The 27,603-nt window shown below is 39.7% G+C and overlaps 1 protein-coding gene across 2 annotated transcripts in view; it reads right to left on the bottom strand.

Moving 5' to 3' along the window:
• ccdc186 (coiled-coil domain-containing protein 186) overlaps positions 1–27,603 on the bottom strand; it is a 45,876-nt gene that overhangs the window by 14,065 nt on the left and 4,208 nt on the right. Inside the window, exons 4-14 of one of the 2 annotated variants that reach the window (XM_034707952.1) lie at positions 25,829–25,957; positions 23,741–23,953; positions 20,304–20,423; positions 19,372–19,476; positions 14,795–14,893; positions 12,261–12,347; positions 12,033–12,175; positions 7,800–8,055; positions 7,311–7,500; positions 4,409–4,507; positions 3,982–4,210 (exon numbers count right to left, since the gene is read on the bottom strand). In XM_034707952.1, coding sequence (XP_034563843.1) covers positions 3,982–4,210; positions 4,409–4,507; positions 7,311–7,500; positions 7,800–8,055; positions 12,033–12,175; positions 12,261–12,347; positions 14,795–14,893; positions 19,372–19,476; positions 20,304–20,423; positions 23,741–23,953; positions 25,829–25,957 — 1,670 coding nt within the window. The remainder of the gene's footprint in view (positions 1–3,981; positions 4,211–4,408; positions 4,508–7,310; positions 7,501–7,799; positions 8,056–12,032; positions 12,176–12,260; positions 12,348–14,794; positions 14,894–19,371; positions 19,477–20,303; positions 20,424–23,740; positions 23,954–25,828; positions 25,958–27,603) is intronic. The other variant, XM_034707953.1, reaches the window with a different exon arrangement.

Raw genomic sequence — 27,603 nt, 5'->3', positions numbered from 1 at the left:
TATCTGTGTCCCTGTCATTTATCTCCTGCCTCAGGCTTACAGTGAGCTCATCACCACCCTGTCCTGGAGAGAAAGGGACAGAAAAGCAAAAAAGGACAAATTCACATCCACATTCCGGTTAAAGTAACACCCCCTGCTTAGTGGAGATCTTTTACAGAAGCTAAATTTAGCCAAGCAACCGTGGGATTCGTCCTCAATCCTAACTCTTGAATGTAGGTTGAGGCTAATGGATTCAATCTGAGCATACGGCTCAAGAAACAAATGAGAAGTGGGATGATCCGGGAAGAATTAAGTCGTCTGACATATCTGGAAAACGAGAGCCGAGGTGATGTAGAGCTTAAATGGAGTGAGCTACGCTGATCAATAAAGAAGATTTCACATGTTTTTACCCGGTACAGAAAATGTTGAGATTACTTTATGTAAGAATCTAATACCCATAATTTCATCCCTGCATCAGCCCACAATTTACTCCATTACAGAAAGTTATGATGTGATTAAGACAGCTTTGGCCTCCTTCACACGCTGTCTTTAGTTTAGGATGTTTCCATGAATATAAATGGAGCATTAAGGAGGATCCATACCGATGGATCAGGATCAGGATCAGGATCAGGAATCGGCTGGACTATAAATAGCGCGAGTGGAAGTTTGTCATGAATCAGAAATGTGGAGTTTGCATGAGTTAGAAAGTAAAGCAGGGACACAGAAGGATGTGGGAGGCTAAAAAGTGTATGCATAAGCAGATATTGTCCTACAAGGTCAGCTGAAGCACTAACACACAGGGGAGTGAGGTATGGTGTTATTAAATATTCAAGAAAATGTATCTTAGAAAATATACTCTGAATTCAAATGGGCTTTTCTTTTTTCCTTTTTAAACTTCAAACAAGCTGCAAGGACGTACTCTACCTTTGATGCTACATGTGATGCGATCAGAGTTGCAAAATCCCAGGAATTTTCAAAGTTGGAAACTTTCCATGTGAATTAATGGGAATAAACCAGAAATTTTCTAAATTGAAGGTTGGCTCTTAATAGGGAACTTAAATATAGTTGGGGAAAATACATTTTAGCATAATCCTGACTAAAACAACCAGATTTCATGCAAGAAGATGCTTTTTTTTATTTGCATGTTGATTGTGACTTTGTTAGGATTGATACATTTTTTGTTCATTTTTTAATAGGTTGGGTCGGAGGGGTGAGTAATATTTAACTCAACATTCATGTTTTTGTTCTTCAATTAAATAATTGATTGTTCAATAAAATATTTACCCCTTGATAAAGTTCTACTTACTAATAAATCTGTTTTAATTGTATTATTTTGAATGGATGTCTGCTTATAACAAAACAAACATTTATGCTTGGATATGATACCTTTCCATTAAATTACCCTCAATTCCCATTTAATTCCAAGCAGCAACCTCTGGTCTCAAACTATGAAGCCCATGCAGAAGTGTTATAAACTGCAATTCATTGAGAATCTGCTTGAGGCTGGCTGCAGAAACACCAGAAACCACATAGACACCAATTCAAAAAAGACGATCTTTGCAGCATTAATAAACATGTTTACAGCCTGGTTCAAAAAACAGCTTGGCTCTACGTAGCTAATCTCTCTAATGGCACACACTGTACGGGGGGTGAATTTTTTTCTAACGCAACAGTTCAGAAGATATTAAGATTACAAGTCTTTTGCCCAAATCAGGACATGACTGACTTGACTCCTGGTCGGGAATACAAAGCTGTTGGCTAGGAGGCTCACACTACGTCACACTCTGCCTGGTTGAGTTCCGCATTTCCAATATGGCCGCCGCCGTCGATTGGCTTCAAAACAGCTCTCAGGAACAGATGGGTGACGTCACGGATACTACGTCCATATTTTAAACAGACTATAGTTAATTCCAATTAATTCCCATTAATTTCAATAATTCCCATGGAAAGTTTCCAATTTGGAATATTTAAAAAAATCCCCAGCTTAACTTCCCATGGAAACTTACCAGAAATGTTCCATCCCTTTGCAACCCTAGATGTGATGCTACATTACTTAAAGGAAAACTGTATCTGTGCTAGCATTCACAGAAAGTTATGGGTACCAGGGGAAAAAGTAACTCTACCGACAACATAACAAATAATCACTGAAGTGATGGAAACACTGTGCGAATATTTTCCAGCATTTGCACTACAATATTTTAGAAGGAGTTTAATCACCTATCATAACATTTGGTTTATGAGACGCACTTTTAATACTCCTCCATCCACCATTGCAAGCGGTTGAAAATCACGCCCCATTCATTGTGTATTCCAAGCTGTGCAAAGTATGCTGGGATACATAGTGAGGTAAACCAGGCTGGCAACATTTTTTCTCCCTCATTAGATCTTACTCATGCATTCAAAGAAACTAGTGGTATACCATTAAGTAAATACATCGTATGGAGTGCACTCCTCATTTTAAGACCAGTGGAGACCAGGTGTATTGGTCCCTGAGAGTAGATTCATACTTCACAACAATCAAAGCTGTCGTAGGTTGAGCCCAAGTAGTGACTGCTACTTCTATATGGTGAAACAGATGGTACAGGAAAGTGTGGATTTTGCTGAATGCAGTGGGAAATTTTCATGAAAAGGACATTTTAAACTTTTATCTCCTTCATATCTCGTACATACCGGTGTGACTTATACTCCATATTTCACAGAACTTCTATTTTCCATCGGGCTCTAAATTTGGAGTAATGTTATTGCCTCTGTCAAATATTTTTTCTACATATTTTTTAAATTAATTACATTTTTTGGCTTAATTTAATATTTTACTGGTTCTGTTGTATACAGCTAGGGATGGGTACCTTTCACATTTGAACCGATACGGTACCGATACCCGGTACCTGGGAATCGGTACCGGTACTCAACGGTACCAATTTTCGGTACTTTTGTGTGTTAATGTGGTAATAAATGTTAATTTGTTTAATAATAAAATCTCTTTTTTTTTTAAATTTAACGTATTTATTTCATTTAACATGAAATTAACAGAAACAGGTTTATATAGGTGATTAGATATATTAGCTGACACGTGCTCGTGGTGTTTAATTGCTCATTCTGGAGTTTATCAATGAACACACGTGAACGCCCGCAGACAGGAAAAAGTCAGTTCTCCGTCTCTTTAAAAGTACAGGGCACACAACTTACTTGTTGGGCATTCACGCACACAGGAACGGTTATAAACAGGGCAGGTAGTCGGAGCGAGAGAGTCCGTCTCAACCATAGACTGTAGATAAAAACTAAACTTTAATCCACCTGCAGTTCTGCCTCGCGGTGAGTGCGCGCGCCCGTCAGCTGCAGGCTCCGTTTGGCGCGCTCTCGCGCAGATGCAGAGAGCAGAGAGCAGGGAGCAGAGAGCAGAGAGCAGAGAGCAGAGAGCAGAGACGTCCACCCGATCAGCCTCTGACTTTATTACAGGGCAAAAGTATAAAAAAATCGCCTATTCTTCAACTCCCTCACAGTCACAAGGATTCGTCTAGGTACCGAAACATGGTACCGTTTGATTTTACATGAATTGGTACTCGGTAGTACCGACGGAATTCGGTCGGTACCTATAAAAGTACCGAATTCAGTTCCCATCCCTATATACAGCAATATTTCTACGTTTTGTTTAAAATTATTATTCTTGCAAAACTTTACATTTTATATTAACATTTTTATTTTTGCTCTCATGTTCTGTTTGATGTGCTCCTATGTGTCACTCTTTAGGCTGCATGTGCATATGAAAGGTGGTGTATAAATAATGTTGGGATGAGTGTATGGGGGAGTTGCTGTCCATTTTTCAAAAACAATCGTGTCACAAAAAAAAAAGAACAATCCTCCACTGAGAAACATCTGCCCCCTGCTGAATTCCTGTCTTTGAAGCAGTTGGATCGCAGCGTGAACACAGCAGTAAAGGAATGTAATACTGAAAAAATGATCTCTGCCTCCCCAGAGTCCTCCACTCCACTCCATGCCACTCACTTTGTCTTTTTCCTGATCTCCTCCACCAGCTGCTTGATGTGATCCTCCATGAACTCGATCTTTTCCTGCTTGCGAGCCAGCGCCTTCTGCAGACGGACGATGCGATCCACAAGCATGGCCTTGTCCACCTCTGGGAAGCTATCAACGACCACCACCGAAGGACCCGACTGGCTATCTAGCGTGCGCTCTTCTACGCCGCTGCTCCCACCATGGCGAGCGTTCAAGGAACCTTTTGAAAACAGACATTAAAAGAGATTGACATTGCTGTTCATGCCATCTTATTTAACTGTATTTATTGGAGTTTTATGAATAAACACCAACTTTTGAAAGGAAAATGTACCCCACCAAAAGTAAAAAAAAAGCTGCATAGGAAGGATATAAGAGGAAATTTTGCATTTTGTAACTTCTCTGTGTGTTAAATACTAACCAAATCCCGGAGTAGTACCTGAGGAGCTTGAGCGGCTGCCCATACTGCTGGCATCCCGGTCACAGCCTCCATTCTCCACCTGCTCCAGTCTTTTTCGGGCTGATTGAGAAGAGTATACAAAAAACTGTCAGCTGAGATTATCACCAAAAAGTGTGTCAGGGACATTCACACAATCTTGGTTTCTGTAAGTCAAAAATTCAAAAGTTAAATAAGATAAAGGGAAAAAGCTTTCCAATTTATAAACAACTTTAAAATTGGTTGATAATGAAAACCAGCAGGTCAGAAGACTAATCCTGAGGATAGAGTTCACAAAAAGCACAAAGAAAGTCAAACCTAAGCATCAGCACTTGACTGAACTCAGTTTTCATCATTCCTCCTCTCTGAAGGTGTCTACCTGAATTAATGTAACGCAGGTTTGCCTTTGAAGAAGAGTGCAAGCCCAGCAAACCTTCCATGCATAAACAAAGATTAATTCCACTGTAGTGAAGTCTGTACTGCAACACTGATGATGAATAATCACAAGCTCTCTACAGATACAAATGTCCTCCGTTGAACACTCAAAGTGAAGAGCGTGTGCATACGAGGTGAGAGAGCTGAACTTCACTCTTTAAGGTTTCTGTGTGTATGTGTCCATCCAGAGAGCAAAGCAGGAAGAGGCTGGATCACTCTATTAATGATGGAAAGAGAAAGACATGAGCTCACCTGTGTGCACACTCTCATCTCTGTTGTTACTAATCAGAGTGCATTTAGCTCCTCTTTCACCTGACAGTAAACCCTGAGAGCGAACTGTCTCTTTGTGAAGCCATTCAGTATCAAAGACAGTTATTCTGACACAAGGGAAGCTAATATTTTTCATATATTTCACTTTTGAATTGATTTTGGATGCCAACAATGACATAAAACTGAGGTATAGAAAAGGGCTTATAATACTGTATGTTCAAGTCCTTCAATTGACTAGTGAGCATTACAAAAAATTCAATGACTAAACTACTTTTGAAACCTTTTATTCCATCCAAAGAGTTGGCTATGTCTTATAAACCAGTACATACCAGGGTAAAATGCAGAGAGCTATTTTATTGTGTTGAGGTATTTTATTTCAGCTTTTCTGTGCAAAGCATGCTGGGACACAAAGAGATTTGGACAAGGCTAGCAGCACCAATGAAGTCATAATCATGCGTTGAAAAAGAATGGGGGTAAGTAAGTAAACGTTGTTGAGTGCTGGATGATTGTAAAGACTCCTCGGTTTCATTGACAAACGGAGGTTAGTGTCATGTCTAGTGGACGAAGGATTTCACCTGCTGTGGGTGGACAGGATACAGGAGAGCAAGACTGAACTAACAGGGGAAGAAGGCCAGCTCAGTCCTGGACCCTGTGGAGGTGGTGGCTGACAGGAGAATTATGGCCAAGCCGTCGTCTCTGATGGACATCTTTTTTTATATATATATATATATATATATATATATATATATATATATATATATATATATATATATTCTTGTTAAATTCTTGTACTGTACACCTTTTTGTTTGCTGCTGTAACTCCATGAATTTCCCCATTGTGGGACGAATAAAGGAGTATCTTATCTTATGTCTGAGGGCGGATTGGTTGCAAGCAGTGGGTCCATCCACACCTTGTAGGTTGAGCTCAATGACTGTACTGGTATGGCATTAACAGTTGGAACAGGAACTGTGTGTTGCCGAACACAGTAGGAATTATCACAAAGGAAAACAGTTCAGAGCAGGCTTTGTTTAAAGTTAGCTGGAACAAGCTTGGGATTAAAAGATTTGTAAGGATTGTTTTGTATTCGTCAGAGTTACTGGATGACAGTTTTACTCTCTAGACCAGGGGTGTCAAACATGCTGCCTGCGGGCCAAAACCAGCCCCCCAGAGGTTCCAATCCGGCCCACATAACGACTTTGCAAAGTGAAAAAATCACAGAGAAGACATTAACTGCAATTTTTCTATAAAAGTAACTACTATTTCAAATCTGTCCTCTGGGGGTTGCATACGATCATAGTGCTGACAGAGCGCACCTGAACGGCGCTCCGGGACTTTTTTTCTCAAGGTGAGAAAATAGATGACTTGCTGTTTGTATAATCCAGTTGAGATTCATAATGACTTTTTAGAGCACTATAAAATGATCCAATTAGCACTAAAGTTTACATATATGTAAACTTGTCACAGTAGGAACGGTGGATCCACAATCTTCGAAAGGAGCCACATATTGTACGGGTGCTTACCATACATGTGGATGAGTTACAGCACTACACCCCTACATACAACACTGTCCAGAAAACAAACTCTTCATGCTGGATCAGAGAGGTCCAAAATAATCAACTTTACCTTCTTCATTATTATAATCTCTGTTCTTTTGCAGTAAACATCACACACTGTCAGGTGAATGGGTAACCTGTGTGTTCGCAGCAGGTTTCAGGGCTTAAACAGTAAAATATTTGCCCCTCTATGAGACTCATCATGGCAAAAAAAACAATAGCTGTTTTTGTAGAAAGATGGTTCATTAAATGTGAACATTTTCAGAATGTACTTTTTTACACTTAAACAAAGGGAAACATTTAGAGTTGTTGTTATTTATATGTTATTATGTTATGATTTTACTGGTCCAGCCCACTTTAGATCAACTACAGCTGTATGTGGCCCCTGAACTGAAATGAGTTTGACGCCCCTGCTCTGGACCCTAAAGTTGTTTTTCAATGCAAGAGTCCCCTTTTTTTTTCAAAAAAAATATCACTGGGTTTTTCTGTCACCGTATTTTCACATGACACTTGAACACTAGTAAAAAATGAAAAGTCAATCAGGAGACAGGGCACCAAGAACAACTCATTTCTTGAGAGGTGTGCCATGAAGGTGCTCCAGGAATACCCTTCTAGGTGTTTCCCTCACCTTGGGTCAGCTGTTTCGTCAGGTCCTTGATGTTGGCCGCTTGTTTCCTCTTCTGGGTCACTAGCTCGTCCCGCAGCTCTTCCACTCTGGTTTTCAGCTGGGTCACCTCAGTCTGCAGCACTGCCCGTTCCTCCTGCAGGCCCTGCACCTCCTGCTGCCTCAGCACCTCCTCCTGTTTCAGCTGCCGTGACTGCAGGATTCACGGAGATGGGGAGAACAAATTGATTTATATGCGTTTACAGCCATAACAGAGTCAGGAGATATTGTGACACTGTGCTTGCAGCAAAAAATACCTGTAATGCAGAAAAATATCACGACTCAAGGAGATGATTCTAGGGGAGTATTGATATGTCAGGGGCGAAAAAAATTGAGTCTACATCACATTTGTCCCACTTTATTAAGATTTGGTTCCTTCTAAGTTTAGTGGAGGATATTCCTTGAACCCTGGTAAGAAACAAGAAATTTGTCACTTCTTCACAGTTGCCCAACCTTGTCTTCTAGTAGCTGGTTGGTCTCCTCCAGCCTTGCCTGCAGCTCCGTGAAGTTGCCGGTCAGGTGATCCAGCTGAGTCTGGAGTGCGTTGCTCTCCGACTGCAGCTGGGCGTTCTTGCTGCTCAGCTTCTCGGTGAAGCCCAGCAACTCAGCCTCCCGCTCCCTGCTGCCCTGAACGTCTCGCTGCAGGTCGGCCATCTGGGTCGTGAGGCCGTCCACTTCCTCCCGTAGAGACGTGACTTCTAGTTGATCACTGTGTGACACAAAGGCTAAAGTTGTCACTGATATAACATACTGCTATTATGGAAAGTAACTGACAACAAGCAGCCATTCATCATGTGTCAGAATCACAACCTTCCCTGATAGTGAAGTTGTCCGTGGACCAAATCATTCTGTTCCTGCCAACGACTAAAAACGTTGGTGCAGAAAAACATCCTGCTGCTCATTTGACAGCCAAAAAAGAAACTTTTGTACAAATCAATTTTGTTTGGTGCCACCTACTTATGGCACTCTGGCAGGCACAGAAAGCAACGTTTCAGTAATTGGAAAAGTTTCACTCTCGATCAAGTTGTGTGCACATGGCTGGCAGAGCCACAGAAGGACCTGAGTCACACTCTGCCCTGTGTGCTATATCTGTCAGTGGCCTAGCTTTGGGTCCTGTGAGAAAGGTACTTGAGAAATTAAATGTGAAAGGACAAGAACTCTATAACAGCCTGTACAGTTCCATCAAAAGCATTTCTCTTTGAATGGTAAGGAGCAGACGATAAGTGGACCCATGCAAATGACACACATTCAGCTGGGATGAGAAACCCTAAGGCTTCAAAGCGAGCTCATTCCATGTCATGATACTTCCACTTAGTAACCTCAAGACAGCTGTTCATTTTGTTCTCAGCAGAGTCTAAAGCACCTTTAGAAGTATCACTGTCCGTCCTTTTAAAGGTTTATCTTACATTTCTGTTACAGGATCCTACTATTGTGAGAAATCTGCTGTATGTTTTTCTGCATTTGGGAAAGCAAATCGTGATGTTCTGCTTACCTAAGCACTCATTTGCAACATTTGATAGGACTACTTTCGACTCATATGGCCTTTCACAAAATAAATAGGCTTTATTGAAAGGATGCACCTGAATGCACTGTTGTCTACAGAATGTATTAGTACTTGTTTTAGCATTGAGCCCTGCATTAACATTGAAATACTGCACATATACACAGTTCAGAGCAGGCGGCAATGTCATTATAATGTTACAGCAGTAATATCAGTCTGAAAGCTGCTCAACGTTGCTATTTTTCTGGACTGCTTTTAGGCTGCTCTCGGCTCTCCTCACATTTAAGATCTGTGTGTAAGCTGTGGACCTTAAAGCTATAGTATGCAACGTTATTTAATTACAGTTTTGATCCAGTTAATAGAATATTCTTGCAAAGTCATAGCAGAGCTTTTATTTTTTAATTCTTATTATTATCATTTGTATTAGTTCTATTTTTAAATGTATATCTAAAGTGTATATGTGCATGTGTGTATATATATATATATATATATATGTGTGTGTGTTTGTGTGTATATATGTATATACATTTATTATTATTATTAAAATTATCATTATTATGATTAATTAACTATTATTATCATTAAGTGTTATAATACATCATAATAATGACAATAATACTAAGAATTATTATTATTATTGCTATTATTATTAATAATATATAAATAACTCATTTTTAATCAAATGACTCTTATTGAATGGAATCAGTTAAATTAGTTATATATATTAATATTTGCTGATGTACGCCCAAAAATTACTTATATTTAGGGATTCATATTTGTGTGTTATTGTAGATTGACATTTTTTTGTCTCTTTTTTGGAACAAGGCAAAGAAGAGTCAAAAAAAAAGAAGTGGAAAATACAATCGTAAGCTGTGGACAGACACAGTGGGTGTGACTTTCAGTAGGCATATTTTCTATTAGATAATTCACAAAACCTGCGTACTTAGTCAGCTCGACTCTTCTCTTCTGTTGCCCCTAAATGGTGGAATGAATTGGCCAACTCCATTCGATCTGCAGAGTCCCTCTCTACTTTCAAAAGACAGCTAAAGACCCAGCTCTTTAGGAAGCACTATGCACTTAGCTAGACTGTTCTCCACTGTTGTCCCCAGTGGCAGATCATGTCTTCCAGCTACGATTGACTCGCACTGTCCTGCTCTACTCTGGGAATCGGTGTTCAGCTCTTGAGGGACCCAGCACTTGGTACTTTGGTCATTATTGTGGTGATGTTAATTGTTGATGATGATAATGGAAGGTCTTAAATTGGTTGGTTGCTTCATTGTAGATGTTCCTTATTTCGGGGAAAAAAATAAAAAATAAAAAAATAAATAAATTCCTTACTTATTTTTGTGCATTGCCTTTACACTGCTTGGCAGTACCTGCACCCAAATTGACTTGAAGCACTTTGTTACTCTTACTGATCTTGTTTCCTCTTGTCTAGATTTTTGCTTGTGTTGTTCTTGTTCTCGTATGTACGTCGCTTTGGATAAAAGCGTCTGCTAAATGACATTGTAACATTGTAACATTGTAATCAATAATACACAATAGGGATGCACGATGATAGATCACCAGATGATAGCTTATGTTTAAAACATTAAATATTTGACCTGTATTGCAAAGTTTGTGTTTCAGTCCACCTGTGCTTTATAAAGAAGACAAGCTATATTTCTAGAGTCAAGTAATGGGAATCAACAACTGGCAATTCTACTATCTATAGTTTTTATTTTATCTGGAAGACAGATGACACGCCAATACGTGTTTAACAGAACTGGTATTGCTTTTATTGATGAAGTTTTATTTACCTTTGCCTAATGGTCATTTTACTGACCTGACCTTGAACACTTCATATTGCAACATTTTGTCCCCTCGTTTAATTAGCTAACTCGCTTTTACCCTGTTGATTCTTTTCAAGTGAAGAGACATGCTCCAAAAGTTTGGAGCTTACCAAAGCTGCTTTTTGTGGAGGTGGAGGAGGCGGAGGATGACTTTCCTGCCTAGCAGCAGCAGCAGCCGGAGTCAGTGGCGTTTCTTCAACACGATAGATGAAGAGAGTCAGAGGTTCTGCTTTGTTAAACTAGAAGCACAATGCTGTTGTCTTCCTCTCTTGCAATACAAATAACATCTAGCTTTGTTTTTATCTTTTGCTTGGAAAAATGTAGACGGATTTTAGAGCTCTGCATGTTCAGCCACCAAGCAACTGATCGTCAGAATTTCACCTCATTGTTGTTGTTTATTTCCTGTTTGCTGGATTGTTTGTTTGTGCACTAGTGATTGATTTAAATGACATAACTTGACTCAAGACATCACATTACTTCTTTGGACCTACATAAATTGAAAGCAGAATTGATGAGCTCAAATGTTGTTGATCTGATTTGAAAAATGTAGAACTAGTTCCTAATGGAACCAGATTTTGATCCACATCCTTATAAAAGGTGCAGCTCAATACATTGGAACTATTGAGATTTTAGTTGTGATAAAAAATGTTATGCCCTTAAAAAAATGCAACTGATGTTCCTTTAAAAAAATGTGCATCTGATCTGCATCTGTCAGCACCCTCTGCTTTTGATTCATGTTTTTTTTAAATGTCTTTCAGCCTGAATCAAACAACCAAACTTGTATCATCTGGCTTCTGTGTGACTTGTGTTGGCTCCCTCTCTCTCTTCCTATCTCTTTCTCTCACTCGCTCCCTCTCCCTCCCCTGGCACACACCAGTTGCTACTTTCAAACTTCTGTGGATGTATTTTGATAAGCTGTCAGTGCTTTCGTCCTCTGAGTCCGACATAACTTACTGAGTGGATCAGACAGCTTGCATGACAACAGTTGCCATGCAGTTTGGTGGGAGGGGCTTAGCGAGCGACACAAGATAGCAGAGGAAGAGGAGGAAGATTGTGTTCTGTGGGAATTTTCACATTGCTTACTGCTACTCTAATCAGTGCAGAAATATATAATGGAAGCACAGTACATGTTATGAATATTGACACTCAGGACAATATATTGTTGGTTCCTCAGCTCGTTTATAACTCTCTACAATCTGGACCGGCAATATCAATCCTATGTTGTTAAATTAATTTTTCTCTATATCATGTGTTAGTGTATCACTTCACCTACTGCTCTGTGTCCATGGTTGGCTTTCTTTCAGTGCATTTCCTGCATGATTTGTGCTTGTGTGTGTGTGTGTGTTCTTGTACCGATTGTGCTGCTCCTCCAGCGCAGTGATCTCCTCCAGCTTGTCTCTCTGCCGCCCAATCTCAGCTTTCTGCCGGTTGATGATCTCTCTGTACTTGCTCAGCTCGTCCTCCCAGCGTGGACGCTCGTCTTCCAGGCATTTTAACTAAAGGGAAAAAAACAGCCTCTTTAAATTTTAAGACCTGCTGATGGTCCATGCATATTTTCAAGTATGCATCTGAATATCAAACCTTTGTGCGCAGGGTACAGAGCTCATCCATGCTCTCCTTGTAGCTTCTTTTCAGGTCATCCAGCTCCTTGGCCTTCACTCGGTGTACCTGCCGGATGTATCAAGTTCTGTGTTAGATATCTATCAGCTAGATTGAAGCTAAAAAAAAGCTATTTCCTCTCAACTGAGCATTCTGATTGTAAAAGGATACCTTTAGACTGAAGATTTTCTACACATAACCGTGTCAGTGCAGCGGTTTTGTGTAGAAATCATAATCCTCACTAACACTTAATGAAACATTTCACATAAGTCTTGGCATCATTCTGTTATAAAAGCATCTCCAGCTATCAAAGTGAGGCATTCATTACCGTTACCTCTCCTTTACCGTCATTACGCATATGAAAGCACAGTCTATTGGTGATTCGTCTCAGCTTTTCAACAAAGTCATTAATGATACCACTGCAAGTCAATTTTTCCAAGAAGCTATTAGTAGCCTTTGGTATCCCAGACAACATGCCAGTAATAAATAGATGTCAACAAATTAACCACCCGTGTCCTCCATTTATTACTAACCCATCACATTTTATGTACAACCAACAAAGTAATGGAAAATCAGCTGTTTTATTTGCATTATTAATGGTTGAGCGGTGTCACATTATGGGCATAACGCACAGACTGAACCAAAAGGCTTTTTTGGACCGCAGGAACTTTACCCCTGAACTACATGCGTTTCGTCTGGAGGAACCAGGGTCTAAATTCAGTTCAGGGGTAGATAATCTCCCCCCTGAAAAGCCCCTGCTTGGGGGGGTAGTACTTTTCAAAGGTCCTGGGACTTTTGTGGGGTTTACACAGTTGTTGAAACACAGAGGGAGTTCCTGGGAATGCATACTAGTTTAGTTTTTTATAAAGATTTCAAAATATTATTTAATTTATTTATTTTTTCTCCATACGTCACTGGCCTGATTTGCACAATCTACCCGGGACATCAGCCCGCAGTCGAAACACAGACAACAATGGAGGCACAGGAACCTTTTAAGGTGCATTTCAACCAAGAGTTCTGGGGTCTTTCAGCCCCCAGAACTACTTTACCCTGAACTAAAAGGTTCTGTGCCCCCTTTTGTTGTCTACGTTTGGACTGCGGGGCCGAAGCCCCAGGTAGATTTGGAAAATCAGGCCAGTGACGTATGGAGGAAATAAAAAGTAAAGGCAGTAAACCACCAGACCAGTAGAGCGCAGTAGGACAAAGGCGAATGTCATCCATCACAGATGACACCACAGAAGAAGACAGACCGGCAGGTATCACAACAGTTAGCCTGTTAGCATGTAAAGACTCAGCTCACTCTGTTTTAGATCGTGCTGTATTTAATCACAGATGGATTCACTGAATCAGCACGTGAGAGGAGATAAGCGCGAGTAGCAAAGACATTTCAACACGGCTTTAAAATCCTTTTTAACTCGAAAATGCCGTGGCAGAGATCGCCAGTGTTTTGGTTTAAACACAGTGTTAACTGCCAACTTCCAGCCAGATGCATCACTCATAAACGTCTTTGGACGATCATTATATACTTATCTGATGAGGATATTGAATCTTAAAACTCCCTATGTGTTTCAACAACTGTGTAAACTCCACAAACACTGTTACATTCAGCTGAAGGTCTCCAGTTTACAGGGTCACTTTTAAAACACTGGGAGAGATGCATGTAGTTCAGGGGTAAAGTTCCTCCAGTCGAAAAAAGCCTTTATGTCAGGGGAAAGTAGTTCCAGGGGCTAAATGACCCTGGAACTTTTGGTCGAAATGCACCTAAACACAGGCTTTGGCAACATTTTATGACTGTGGGGCAGAGATATGTGTTAAAATGGAGTAATTTGTAGTTAAAACTGCCATTAAAATAAGCGTCAGGGTCCAAATACTTAAGATCAACATCGTAAATTTAAAATGATTGCGTTTATAATGTCTTCCAACATTCTGACATGTAAACTACATGAATAAACAAACCAGACTGTGAGGCGGGGAAGAGAAACGGCTGTTTTTACTCAGGGTTGTTGTTGAGAGGCGCTGCTTTTGTATTGATTATTTCTAGGCCATTTATTTTTAAGTGTGATTCCCTGAACGGGGAAGAGAGAAAAACAGGCCACTGTGTTTGGACCGAGTCCACGTCTGTCACTCTGTGCATGCTTGTCTGCCCGCAGAGGCTATGAGAGTGTTACTCATTCCTACTTAAGACAATTACATCTCTTAAAGCGATGACAACAGCTGAGAATAGACATTTATACCAGTGGAGACGGCACGGATACAATCAATAAAAGGTTGATTAATGTCCTGGCAGAATCAACGTATGCAACTTTGAATAAACGTCTAAGGTGCACTGGTGTTTTGTTTTGTCCCTGGTGGATTTTCTAATAGATGGAAATTGGAACACATTCACAAACAAAGTAGACACACAGCAAGCATGTAAACAACTGAATTAAACAGTGACACTGCTTATCTTCACATTTTTCTCATCTCATTTGAGAGCTCATGCTTAAAGAGTCCTGAAAGAGTGTTTGTCTCTGCACCTCTAACTGGTCTGTCTGCTCTTGCTTGTGTTTCTCCAGCTCTCCTTTGGTTTCCCTCAGTTTAGCATCCAGCTCGTTGGACTTGAGTTCCTCTGACTCCTGCAGGGCAGAGGAGGACAAGATTGAAAAACAAGACAAGAATCGAGACAAGGGAGAGAATTAGACGGTTGAAACAGCGGTAACAGATGGGCTGGTGTAAAGAGGAGGCTAGCCTAGAAGAGAGAGAGGGATTCATGTGTTATACACAGCGGGCAAAATGAAGCCACTTGTAATGCTAATGAGAAAACAAAGCATAATTAATATGTTTGCTACGAAGATATCTGGGGGTAATTTTGGTTTCAGTTCAACTCAATCGTTTTGTGGTATCATTGTCTATTTGGAAGGGGCAATTGCTTGGCACCAGAAGCGCTGCTTGTTTTCGCCAAGAGCCTCTCATCTGATTGACTACAAGCCCCACACTGAACACCCTTTGGTCATCACACAGGCCAAGTATGATTTTGTTCAAGTTAATGATTCGCCATTCATCTACAATCACCCCACTACTCTACAGAACTCAGATAGATCCTATGTCAAAATGATGCAGAAACACAAGTCCATACATCCGTTACTTCTGGATTGGATTATTGCAGTTTTACTGATTATCAGAGCACCCTTTAAGTTAAAGAGACTTCAGCTGCTTTGAAATGTTGCAGCTAGGAATGCACAATATTATCAGCACATTATCGGTATCGGCCGATATTGGCTTTTAAATGAACTATCAGATATCGGCAAACACGCTGATATCCACCGATATAATTAACCAATAAAATAATGGGCTGCTGCACACATGTTGGGCTCATGTTTTAGGTTAAATTTGAATTTAAGCAGCAGTCTGTAAGGTACATGTAGCTGACTAATTTAGGCACATTTACTGTCAAAGAGTAAACCATTTTATTTAATTTGGGTTTAATTGCTGTACAGTTGCACTTTTCACATGTTTCCTGTGAACAGAGGTTAGGTTTACTTACTATGTCAAATGTGAAATTGGCCAAATTTGCCCTGGTTGTGGGTTTTGTTATGATTGTCTCAGGGAGAGCATCTTCCAAGTTTTAAGTAGGATGTATCTTTTTGTATGAATTTTGTTTGAAAACAATTGTCATAAATAAAGATGCAGTTTTAAGTATTAAAGCTGGGGTTGGTAGTCTCGGAAAACGAGCATGAATTTGAATGTAGCTTTTCCTCATGACTCCGTCTAACCCCTCCCCTCCTCCCTCGGAGCTCCTCCAAAACGACGCCCCCCGCTCATATGCATGAGCGCCGCTGATTCTCGACGATATGATCGTGACTGATTCAAAACCGGTCCTCACCAAAACATTATCATAGTGAAAGTTAAAAACACAAACAAATATGGCTGCTGTTAGTACTCACAACTATCATGCTAGCATTATCCAGTTGTACTGGTGACACAATATCAGGAGAAAAGTTATAACACATATATAATACTGTAACAGCTCTACTGTTTGTTAAACGTGTTCAGTGTAGATGTTCTTAATTCCTACAGTGTTGACGGTTAGTGAAGGCATCAGGAGAGGTGTAGAGTGTGCGAGTGGGAGAGAGGAGAGACAAGAGGAGAAGTTCTTCATTCATTCAAACATTGATTGTTGCTTTGTTGGTTGGGCGTGATCACGGCCGACAGTGACCGGTTATTAAAGATCAACGTGTTCACGAATTGGCTCATCATCACTACAGCGTCCGGACGGACGCTACAATAAATATATATTTTCTGTAGGACTTACTGAACGTCATTAATTATTCTGCTTGTTGGTGAGAGCTTTTTAGACTCTGATCCGGACTACAGTCCTGAGCAAAGCACCTCATCAGGTCAGAGGGGACAGGCCCCAGGACGAGCGAGAGGGGCAGTAAATAGAGTCAGGGGAAGTAGAGGCAGGAGACGGGGACTCGGAGGAGTGCACGCCGGGGAAATGTACGCGCAGGAGGAGGGCAGAACGGCTGGACGGGATTTGATTGGTTTAAAATTTGGGGAGCCAAAAAACAGTGATTGGTTGGTGTTTTTCCCAGGTTTACTCCGGCTGTAGATAGCAGTTTTCTTTCACTCTTTTTTAGGAACACATCATGTATTGATTGCCATCAGGACATAAAGATCATTTTAACCAGTATGACAAAAAGTGTATCTAAATCTGATTATATTTTTCTTATTTTGCACAAGAAATGAATAGTACATAACAAATGTTATAAGAGTATCACCATAATACTGTACGCTAATTCCAATACAGAAGAGAATTGATGATCTCTGCAATTAGGTGTGTGGGACAAAATTATCGGTATCGGTAATTGGCTAAATGAGTTGTAAAATATCGGCATATCGGATATCGGCAAAAAATTCAACATCGTGCATCCCTAGTTGCAGCACATGTGCTGACAATAACTACGAAATGGATCAGATCTCTCTCCAGGAAGTTTCTCTTTACAGGCTCCCTCTAAAATCTTCAACACAATCTAAAATCCGTCTTTGGACTTACAAAGCTCAAAATGCTCAGGTACCATCATATCCTTATCAGCTCATACTCTAGAACAGGGGTTCCCAAAGTGGGGTCGGGACCACCTTTTGAGATGTCTTCCAGGTTGTTTTTTTTTCTCTTAAGTAATCTTAAGTTGCATATTTCACTCATTCTTGACAAATAACATCAGAAATAGTAAATTAGAGATTAAACCTTGCAAATACACATTTTTTTCATTAGTATTCTGCCTTTTTTGTTGCCAGATGACTCCTAAGGTTTGGGTTAGAGTTAGTAGAGTTAGTTTTAGTAACAAAAGCATCATTAGCAGCAGGTTAATTCATAACAGAACAGGAAACACAGCCACATGTCCATGAAGTATGAAGCAACATATAATCACTTCTACGGATACTGGGTCTGGCGAGTCTTTGGCAACCTATATTTTGGGGGTCGCAGGCTAAGAAGGTTGAGAACCCCTGCTCTAGAATATTATGCTCCTGTTATGCAGGAATGCTCGTGGTACCTAGTATGGGAGGTAGAGCCTTCCATTATCAGGCCCCTTTCATACATTTGTTTTAAATTTGCACAAAATAAATATATCTCTTTTAAGGTATGAGTACACATCTACTGATAGAAAAGGATTCAAGAGATGTGACTGTTTCATACTATATGCCTCACTTACAGCAACAAGCAAACTTTAAAGCAAGCTGTAGCACAAGTGTAATGAATATAAATAATAATAATGATTAAAAAAAAGTTAAGTTATTCACAAACTTTGGTGATGATCAGACCTTGTAGGAGATAAAGCAAATGCTGTTTTGGCCAAAAGTCAGCATGGCAGAGAATCAGTTTAGCTGCTAATTGATGAAGTTAAAGTGGCAAACATTGACACCTTTGTCCTTGTAGGGTTTAACAATTTTATTACTTACCTTTTACTGTAATATTGGTTTAAATGTTGCTTTATTATTTTAGTAATTTTAACTGTTATCTAATTCTATTTTTATTTATTTATTCATTCATTTATTTATTTTATTTGTCTACTCAGTTTTATTGATACTTTTAGCCTTAGTTTTATTTTCAACTCTTATCTCTACCCTTTTTAAATCTATTTGAACTATTTGTATTCTTAATTTTGATGCTTTAACTTATTTTAATAACACATTTTATTGTTGGTGTGCATTAGTCTCTATTTTATTTCATTATATCTTAAAGGTAATTTTCATTATTACTATTTGTGTTATTATTATTATTATTATTATTATTATTATTGTTATTATTATTATTATTATTATTATTGTTATTATTGTTATTATTATTGTTATTATTATTATTTTTTAAATATGTCTTGACATTGTTTTATTTCGGCTTCTTTCTTGTTTTCAATCGCTGTAAAGCACTGTGGGTTGCATTTGATTTGAATGAAAGGTGCTATATAAATAAAGCTTGATTGATTTATTGATTGATTGATTGTCCAGACCCAGCTGACTGTTAAGTTAAATGCATGGAAAGTTGTCATGAAAATGTAAAGCACGATAAACAGCGGGAGTTTTTTTCTTTGAAGCTGTATTGTGAAAGCAACAGTCTGATTCTCTTTTCAGTTATGGCAACAAATAGTTACGTAAAAAACATTAAACACGCCTAATGTACTCTGCTTTGTTTTCTCTTGGATTTTTACATCATCATGTTTCATTCTAATGTTGTCTCCCCTCACTGTCTGAGTCTGCTCTGATAACAAAATGCTGATGAATGAATACAGTACCCCTAATTAATCTTCCCAGCACAGCTCTTTACTACCATCATAAGGTTTAAATGAAAACTGCCATTCTCCAGGGGCACAATCAATCTGTCTGCATTTAATTTAGTTAAACAGCATCTTTTCCTCACATTTGATCAGTTTCCTTCTTATCTTGCCGATTCATTCAGTGAGTGGGCTTACTGAGGCGACCCAGCCAAGAAAAACATGCTTCTGCCTACATCAATTCCATGCAAATATACTCAGTTTCTCAGACATGGACAAGAAGGTTTGCTCAGGCACGAGAATGTTGGCCGACGTTATTTATCTAGGTGATAAATTTCACAGACCTGGTATGTTCGGATCATGTCCTGGCAGTTCTTTCGGATCTGCTCAGTCTCTTCCTTTGCCTGGGCCAGTTTGGACGTGGTCTCTCGCAGTTTGTCTTTTGTGTCCTGCAGACAGAATCACATATAATTATATAAACATACATGATTTTGAAACTGAAAAAAAAAACCCAGACCTTTCACTTCAAAGAGAATCCTGTGATGTTGAAAGCTATAACAATGATTTGTGAAGAGCTTCCTGCTTTTACGACTACTCTTTCTGTCAAATACTAACATACACACATAAGAGTGATTTACACACACTCATGCAAAACCACACAAACCACTGCAAACGGAAACATCAGTGACTCAGCTCCTTGGGCCTCTACCGCTCACTGAGCTCTCCCTTTTGTTTATAGCTGCGTATTTGTTTGGAGGCGGTTGAATATAAAAGGAAACATTTTGTAATAGACGTTTTCAAAAATAGAAACATTAATGATGATTTCCTCGCAGGATCATTACTGCACCATTTTCAGTCCATTTCATTTCGCCCTCTGAAAATTGAAGATACACGACTAATCGTGTTTTTTTTTTCCGCAGAGCCTCTAAAGATAAAATGACTAAAGGGGATGTCGTTTATATCCAGGAGGTGCTTAGAAGAGGGCGCACAGCTTTGACAAACAACAGCCAAGGTTTGAGGACTAAATGAAGAAAAGCAACCAGAAAAATGAAGCTTGTTCTTTCTAACTGATTGAGGCAATTTGTACACGGCATACTTAGAGCTGCAACATCTTAATATAGCTAAAGGTATCAGACATACTAATGCCTAAATTCATTCTTTTATAACCAGTGAATCTCTGGCATGTGATTTTTAGTGTCTGCAGTGAGGTCATTGATGCATTTAAACATGACTTGATTAACACAAAATGAATATAAAAATAGCACAAGTGTATTACCTTATGCGCCTCCGCCTCACTCTTTAGCTTGTTCTGGGCCCATTTCACCTTAATCAGATGCGAGTTGACCTCTTCCTTCAACTTTTCCACTTCCCGGGTCAGCCTGCTAACTTCGCCCTCCTGAAAACACGAAACCAAAACAATGTCATTGGACAGAAGAGCAAACAGATCTCAAAGCTGGGTTAAGATACTTTGTTTTAATGTGTGATAAGACTAAGTCCAGAGCTACAAAGATTAAGGTGTATCTGTTTGCACCAAACAGCGATGGCTACATCTTTCAGAACCCAATGTAAAACATAAACATTGAGATAAAGGCATGTGAGGTTGGGATAGTAAGGTAGCTACATAAGATTTTCATGTGCATGGTGGTCAATTATTATAAATTCAATGGGCCTCATTCAGTAATACGTGCTTAAACTGTGCGTACGAACGTTTGAAGCACAAATCTGGGATTCATCAATATTCTTACTTGAATTTGTTCTTAGATTGCAAACAAAATCAGAACTTCCTCAGACCATGCGTACGCACAAATGATGACGACCAACTTTCTCAGAAAATGTAAACACATACTCTTTTAACTAAATGCATGACATATTTAAAGTAATTTCAGTAAAAGAGAAGAGCCAGATGACTGTCGTATAGCCATCTGGCAAAAAGAAAGGCAGAAAACTCATCACATTTTCTATTTCCAAGGTTTCATTTCAAGGTTAGCTACTATTTTTGTCGATATTTTTTTTAGTATGATGGGTAAAATGTACTATTTTAGACAACTTTATAAAAAAAAAAAAAAAAAAAACATTCTGGAAGACATCCCACGACCCCCCATTTGTGTCTCGCGACCCCCCAGGGTGTCTCAACCCCCAGTTTGGGAACCCTGCTCTAAGAAACGGATGTCTAGTTATATTTAGCTTAAGTCTCTATCCTGTTTATGCTAAAATGTTGTTGTTTATATGTGAGATATAGCCTGGCTTATGACTCTATTTGCGAGTCCCGAAAATTGTTTGTTGTGTTTGGACACAGCTGCTGGCAAGTTACTCTATGCCCCTGGGAAAGTGTGAAAGATAATTCTGGCGTCCCGTGTTCATAAATTAAATGAATTACCATTAGTCGACGGTTTAATATCATCACTTTCATCCTCATTTCGGGAACATATTCCTGTGTCTCCAATAATCGTAGGCATTCGCCTCCATCCACCACATCACACCCATCCTGCAACAGCTCTACTGGCTCCCCATCACAGACCGGATCAACTACAAAATACTTCTCCTCACCTTCAAATCCATACACAACCTCGCCCCTCCATATCTCTCTGACCCCCTCCATACTGCCACACCCGTCCGCACCCTCAGATCCTCCTCCTCCTCCATCCATCTCACTGTCCCCCCTGCTCCCCCCAGCTCTGGAACTCTCTCCCATCTGACCTCCGTAATACTGATTCACTCCCACATTTTAAATCCAAACTCAAAACTCATCTGTTTAAACTGGCTTACTCCATCTGACCACAACTCCTCTGTCCATTCACTTAAAACTTTTTAAATTGTATTTTACTATTGTTATTTAACCTCTGTTTGTTTTAATGTTGTATGGTGACCTTGAGTGCCAAGAAAGGCACCTATAAATAAAATGCATTATTATTATTCTTTAATCCTGAGTTGTCAGATCAGGTGATCCTTGTCCTCCTCCAGTTTCCTTCCTTCGTTTCTGTTCTGCTAGTCTTTTTTTTTTGCCTTCACTTTAATATCAAACCTTTTTCTCTTAACCTGAGCCACGGTGGGAACCTCAGGAGACACAGCATTAACAGCCTCAGTCAGAAACCCTGGCTTCATTTTGTTTTTGTCATGGTGACTCCTGCTGATACGCTTCGGAAAAGTGTTGGTTTTCTTGCCTCAACCTCCGCAACAATAACCTCTCTCTCTGCCGAGGTGAAATTCAGCGTCTTGATGCACCGAACAGATGTCCTTACATGGATGAATTGGGGCATGGTAGTATGGTGATTGCATGTTGCGGGCACGGGCCTGTCAATTTAGAATGATTCTGATTCACTAATGTATACACGGTGGAGAGAACAAAATTGGCTGGTACGCACGAGTCATGAATCCGACGGTGATTTTGGGTAAGCACTTATTTTATGCGCAGAGTAAGAACATTTCTACGCACTTATTAGTGAATGAGGCCCAATGAACCTATCACTTTAAGAACACTATGAGGAGTTATACCATACACATTCATTAAAGGTGACATATCATGCAAAATTGACTTTTTAATGGTTCTCTACCTGAAATATGTGTCCCTGGCATGTCTACAAACCCCCCGAGAATGAAAAAATTCCATTCTGCCCCTGTTTTGATTTCTACACCTTTCTGTAAATGTGTGTGAAACGAGCCGTTTCAGACTTCCGTGTTTTTGTTACGTAACAACAATATCCGGTCTGTCACGGAGTCAGAGCTCGGAGCCTGTTCAGCCCATAGACTGTATAAAATAATACTGAATCCCTCCTCCGTTTTTCATTACCTGCACAAATGTGTGCTAACAAGGAGCTTAGGAGGGAGGCATGCTAGTTGTAGTCTGTCTTAATAAACACAAAGGTCGGTTTTACTCCCCACGTCTGCAGATTTGAAGATCTAGTGGATGATTTTTATTTGTCATGGATAAGTGCTCTTGTAATTAGCATAGCCACATAGCTACATGTTCATAGCTGTAGCTGTAGCTGTGTACCAAGACACACGTCGGCATACTGACAAATAAAACAACAAGAAACACTAAATCTGTGACCAATCCTTCATAAAAGGTCCTGCTGCCTTTCTGGCAGAGGTCGGTTTTACTCCCCACGTCTGCAGATTTGAAGATCTAGTGGATGATTTTTATTTATCATGGATAAGTGCTAGCGCTAGTTAGCATAGCCACATAGCTACATGTTCGTAGCTGTGTACCAAGACACACGTCTACATACTGATAAATAAAACAAGAAACACTAAATCTATGACCAATCCTTCAGAAAGGTCCTGCTACAGGCGCCTCTCCGTCAGGATCAGATTCAGAGGGTTGAAGTAACGTGATCTCTGAGCAGCCGTGTATATTCAGCCAACATGTAAACATTAGATCAACGTGCTGGAGAGCCGAGGCACATCCACTTCCGGAGGGGGCGTGGTCAGAGGGAAAACAGAGTGTTCTGAGGAGGACTGAAGAAAAGGACTTTTCAGGCATGCCAAAATCTGATTTCAAAGTGTTTTTTTGAGCATAAACTTTAAAGACATGTTTTGGGGACCTCTTAGACCAATATATATTGATGAAAAAAGCGTGATATGTCACCTTTAAAACGAGTGTTTTATTTCCATTTGCAGTTGACTTTTAAGCTAAAAGCTAATAAAACCTGATCAACAACACCATATGTTGATGCATTCTGCCTGCATAGCTTCCACAAGGCACTTTAAGCTTACCTTAGCATCATAGAGCTGCTGCAATCGACCTTTCTCCTGAGCCAGCTGGTTTCCTCGCAGCGCTTGGCGGTCTACCTCTTTCGTCGCTTCTCTCAGCCTCTTCTCTAAGCTCTCCTTGTCCCGCCTCAGGTCCAGGGCCTCTTTCTCCCCACGGACGTACTTCATCACCATGGCCTCCTTTTCTTGGCGCGCCTCATCGGACTTCTTGTTCACCTGAAATCAAAGTTTGTGTCACTGGGTTAGGTTTATATTATTTTTCACACTATGTACTTTTGCATGAAAGTGGCTGAAATAACCAAACTGTTGGCAAAACAGTTGCTGTTATTTTTTTGTTGATCCTCTTAAGGTTTAATCCTAAAGCTGTTTGGACTTTCAACAAGTTTGAATTAGTTGCCAATAAAAAGTGAGATCCGGTTTTACATTAATGAAACATGCAAATAGAAAATGCAATAAATATATAAGCTAATAAAATGAAAAAAAAAAGTAACAAAAAGTTACAATGTTCTGTCTTTATCTGAAGTAACTGACCAGCACAGGAGGATTAATGTACCTCGTGTATTGACATTTCACACTAATATGTTCATTCCTCATCCCAGTGAAACGCTCGTATATGTACCATTTCTTAGCTGTAGGTTAACAGTTCAATGTTCCTGTGGCAGCTCTTTACCACGGCTCTAACAAGTGGACGTTGGGGAGAGCAGGAGGAGAGAGGCGCTAAATGGAGCAGTAAGAGCTGTAAGAGCTCTTCTGCATTTCTGTGTTGAAAAATATGACTTAATAAAAATAGCTTTTGGCACCAGAATGAGGAGGTGAAAAGATAAAGATACACCTTGGGGGGCAAAAGCAGATTAAGACTGAGTTGCCTTCATAATACAGAGCAGGTCTGACACTGGGAAAAGGGCTTAAAGGAGTGGCTGAGTGCCAAATGTACCTTGTATTGTTCACTGAACGGTGAAATTAAAAAATTGTGAAGTGTGACAAAACTGTCAAGTGAAAGGAACCCAACATGACATGGGCCAGGTGTGCACACCTCATGGATGAAAAATGTGCTTTTCTGCACTCTTGGTTTAACAAGTGATCAAATCTGCAACAACATGAGTTATGTGGGTGAGGACTTTGACCGTTCAGCTGCTGGTTTGTGTAAATGTCTTCAAAAGATACTTGGATATATTTTCTGAGCTTTACAATACAGCTTTAGCAGTATTGGATCTCAACCCAACTGAGAACTTGTGGTCAATAATAAAGAAGATAATTTACACTAATAGCAAGAAATACAGCCCAAAAGCGCATCTTTGGAAAGCCATACAAGGTGCAGCGCACAGAGTCAGTGTAGAGAAGTCATCAGAAACCTCACTAAATCTATTTACCAGTTACCTCTGACCCTCACTGAAAGAAAAGGAGGTTATATTGGACGTTTGAGAAACACTTAAGATTTTAAATGTTTCAAGACATTAACAGTTTTATTTTGTAGACAAATGTAAAGTTTTACATGTGTTATGTAGAGAATTTACTTCTATATTTTATTGATGTTCTGGAGTGTGCTGTGGAGGATTCTGAGCTGCAGCAGAATGCTGTGTTGTGGTTTAAAATATCATCATTGAGTGCCTGAGTCTGCTGTTGCTCATTTTTTTGTTTTGGACAAGCACCCATTAGTGGGATCACTCTGACCACAGAAGCTGCTCTGAGCTCATGTAAATTCATCCACAATACTCCTAGTGGGTATCCCATTATATGTTGTGTCAAAAATAAACGCCTTTTTTGTATTTTCATAATCCAAGTTTCAGCCCAGTTAACCATGTATAGGGGGGACATATCTCCACTGTCTCCAAATATACAACTTAAAGACAAATCAATCCAGATATTCTAATAGAGTAAATAAATACTGGAACAAAAACTGCCCTCAGATAGAGTGTGATATTTTTAAGTACAAACATTATAATGGAAGTATTCAGTCCAGCAACCCAAGGGTGTTGTACCAACCAAAAACACAACAGGCCCAGACATGCAAATAAGGATCAGACAGGGTGAAACTAAGCTGCTATGACCAGCTTATCAAAGACTCGTACAGTATGTGGGTTCCAGTTTTACCTGTTCCAGCCTGAACGTCATCTCCTTCTGCATCTGCTGGAGGGTGCCCTTAGCCACATGATCCTGATGGGCCATCCTGTCCCGCGACTCCTTCAGCTCTCTTAGCAGCTCCTCCACCCTACCCTCTAACTGCAGAGACAGGAGTATTAAAGACAGGGTGAGCATGTTGTTGGGCAACATGTAAAGCCTGGGCCACACCTGGGTTAACCTGCAACACAGGATGACACCTGGTGCAAGATGTTAGATGCAAATACATCTAGAAGTGAGAAGTATAGGGGGATGCACTTTGACATTGTTCTGTTACAAGATCAGATATTCTTACGGTACAATATGACTAAAAAGATTGATTGGCTGATTTGTCTGATAATATTAGCTTCTACCCTTGTGTCAGACACATGATCTGATGTTTATCTTACTGCTCCTGATAAAGCTAAAACTGCTGCAGAATTGCCTTAGAAAAAAAATCTATCAAGCCAAAACCAATGAGTGGGAAAAGCATACATTAGATCCATGACATAAAAATCCCTCCTATACACTAAAGAGCTTGCACAGCGCTCAAACAAATGCTGTTACCAATAAAGCATGACCAAATTACTGTATCCTTAGCAACAGAAATGAAAGCACTCAATGCATATAGATCCAGTCACTAATAAGGATGTACACGTGTTTTGACCTGCTATGAACATGGTTGAACTTTGTCTATAAAAGGGTATGTCGCACAAACAAGGAGACGCTCTAAAACACACACAACTCCCATAAATGAATGCAGCATTTCATGCATATGATGCATGTTGAATGCTCGTAATCAGAGCTCTGCGTCCCTGTCCCTCTCTCTCCTCGAGGCCGCATTGTTTGACTTCCCTAATTACCAGCTGCACCGGGCGAGGAATCCAGATTAAATTGGAGGATCATTGTGACACCATTTGTCCTCTGCGTTGCCCTCGAAATGAAGCAAAGCCTTTAGATGAAAGGGAATCAGTCCTTGAGTTTTACATGTGTTAAAGCTTTCTGTTTCTTGTTGTTTACTTTAGGAGATCAATGAGTTTAATGTATGGAAGCTCTGAAGCTTTACATGATTATTCACAGTTTGTTTTGGATACATGTTTCCTAATTCTCTTAAAACATATTTCAAAGAATTCTATAAATCTTGTTGTTTATTTGACCAAATTAAAATACAATAAACATGCTTCTTCTGTGCAGTTCTGACCTTTAAATGAAGCAGTGTTGCATTAACCCTCCTGTTATGTTTGTTTCTCAGGAACAGCAATAATGTTCCTGGGTCAATTTAACGCGGGGCATATTTAATTATCCAAAAGTGTCAGAACCCCAAAAAATCCCAATAAACATTATTCTAATCTCATTATTAACTCCATTACTAACCACTTGAATCAATATTAGTGCAATGGTGTTCTTTAATTCTAACAGATCTCACTTGTTTTTAATGAAAATTAATGGTAATAGGGTGTGTGTGTGTGTGTGTGTGTGTGTGTGTGTGTGTGTGTGTGTGTGTGTGTGTGTGTGCGTGTGTGAAATATGTCATACAGTTGCAAAGAAACAACTAGTATTTGACACTTCTGACCCCTTTTAGCCTCCACTTTGACTGCTGGGTCAAATTGACCCACAAACAGTATATCTATAAACATGCAGGGGGGGTTTGCAAATCAACCGTTTTTATTTTATATGTTGGTTTCACCTATTAAGCCAAGCAGCAGTTTCATACCAAAAAAATACTTTTAACAATTTTGGGATTTTTGATCTTTAAAAAGGGTCAATTT

This window comes from Notolabrus celidotus, chromosome 18 (genome assembly GCF_009762535.1).
Source record: "Notolabrus celidotus isolate fNotCel1 chromosome 18, fNotCel1.pri, whole genome shotgun sequence".
Classification (NCBI taxonomy): Eukaryota; Metazoa; Chordata; class Actinopteri; order Labriformes; family Labridae; genus Notolabrus; species Notolabrus celidotus.
The sequence above is the reverse complement of the archived record's forward strand: the minus strand, read 5'-3'. Positions and strand labels throughout refer to the sequence as shown.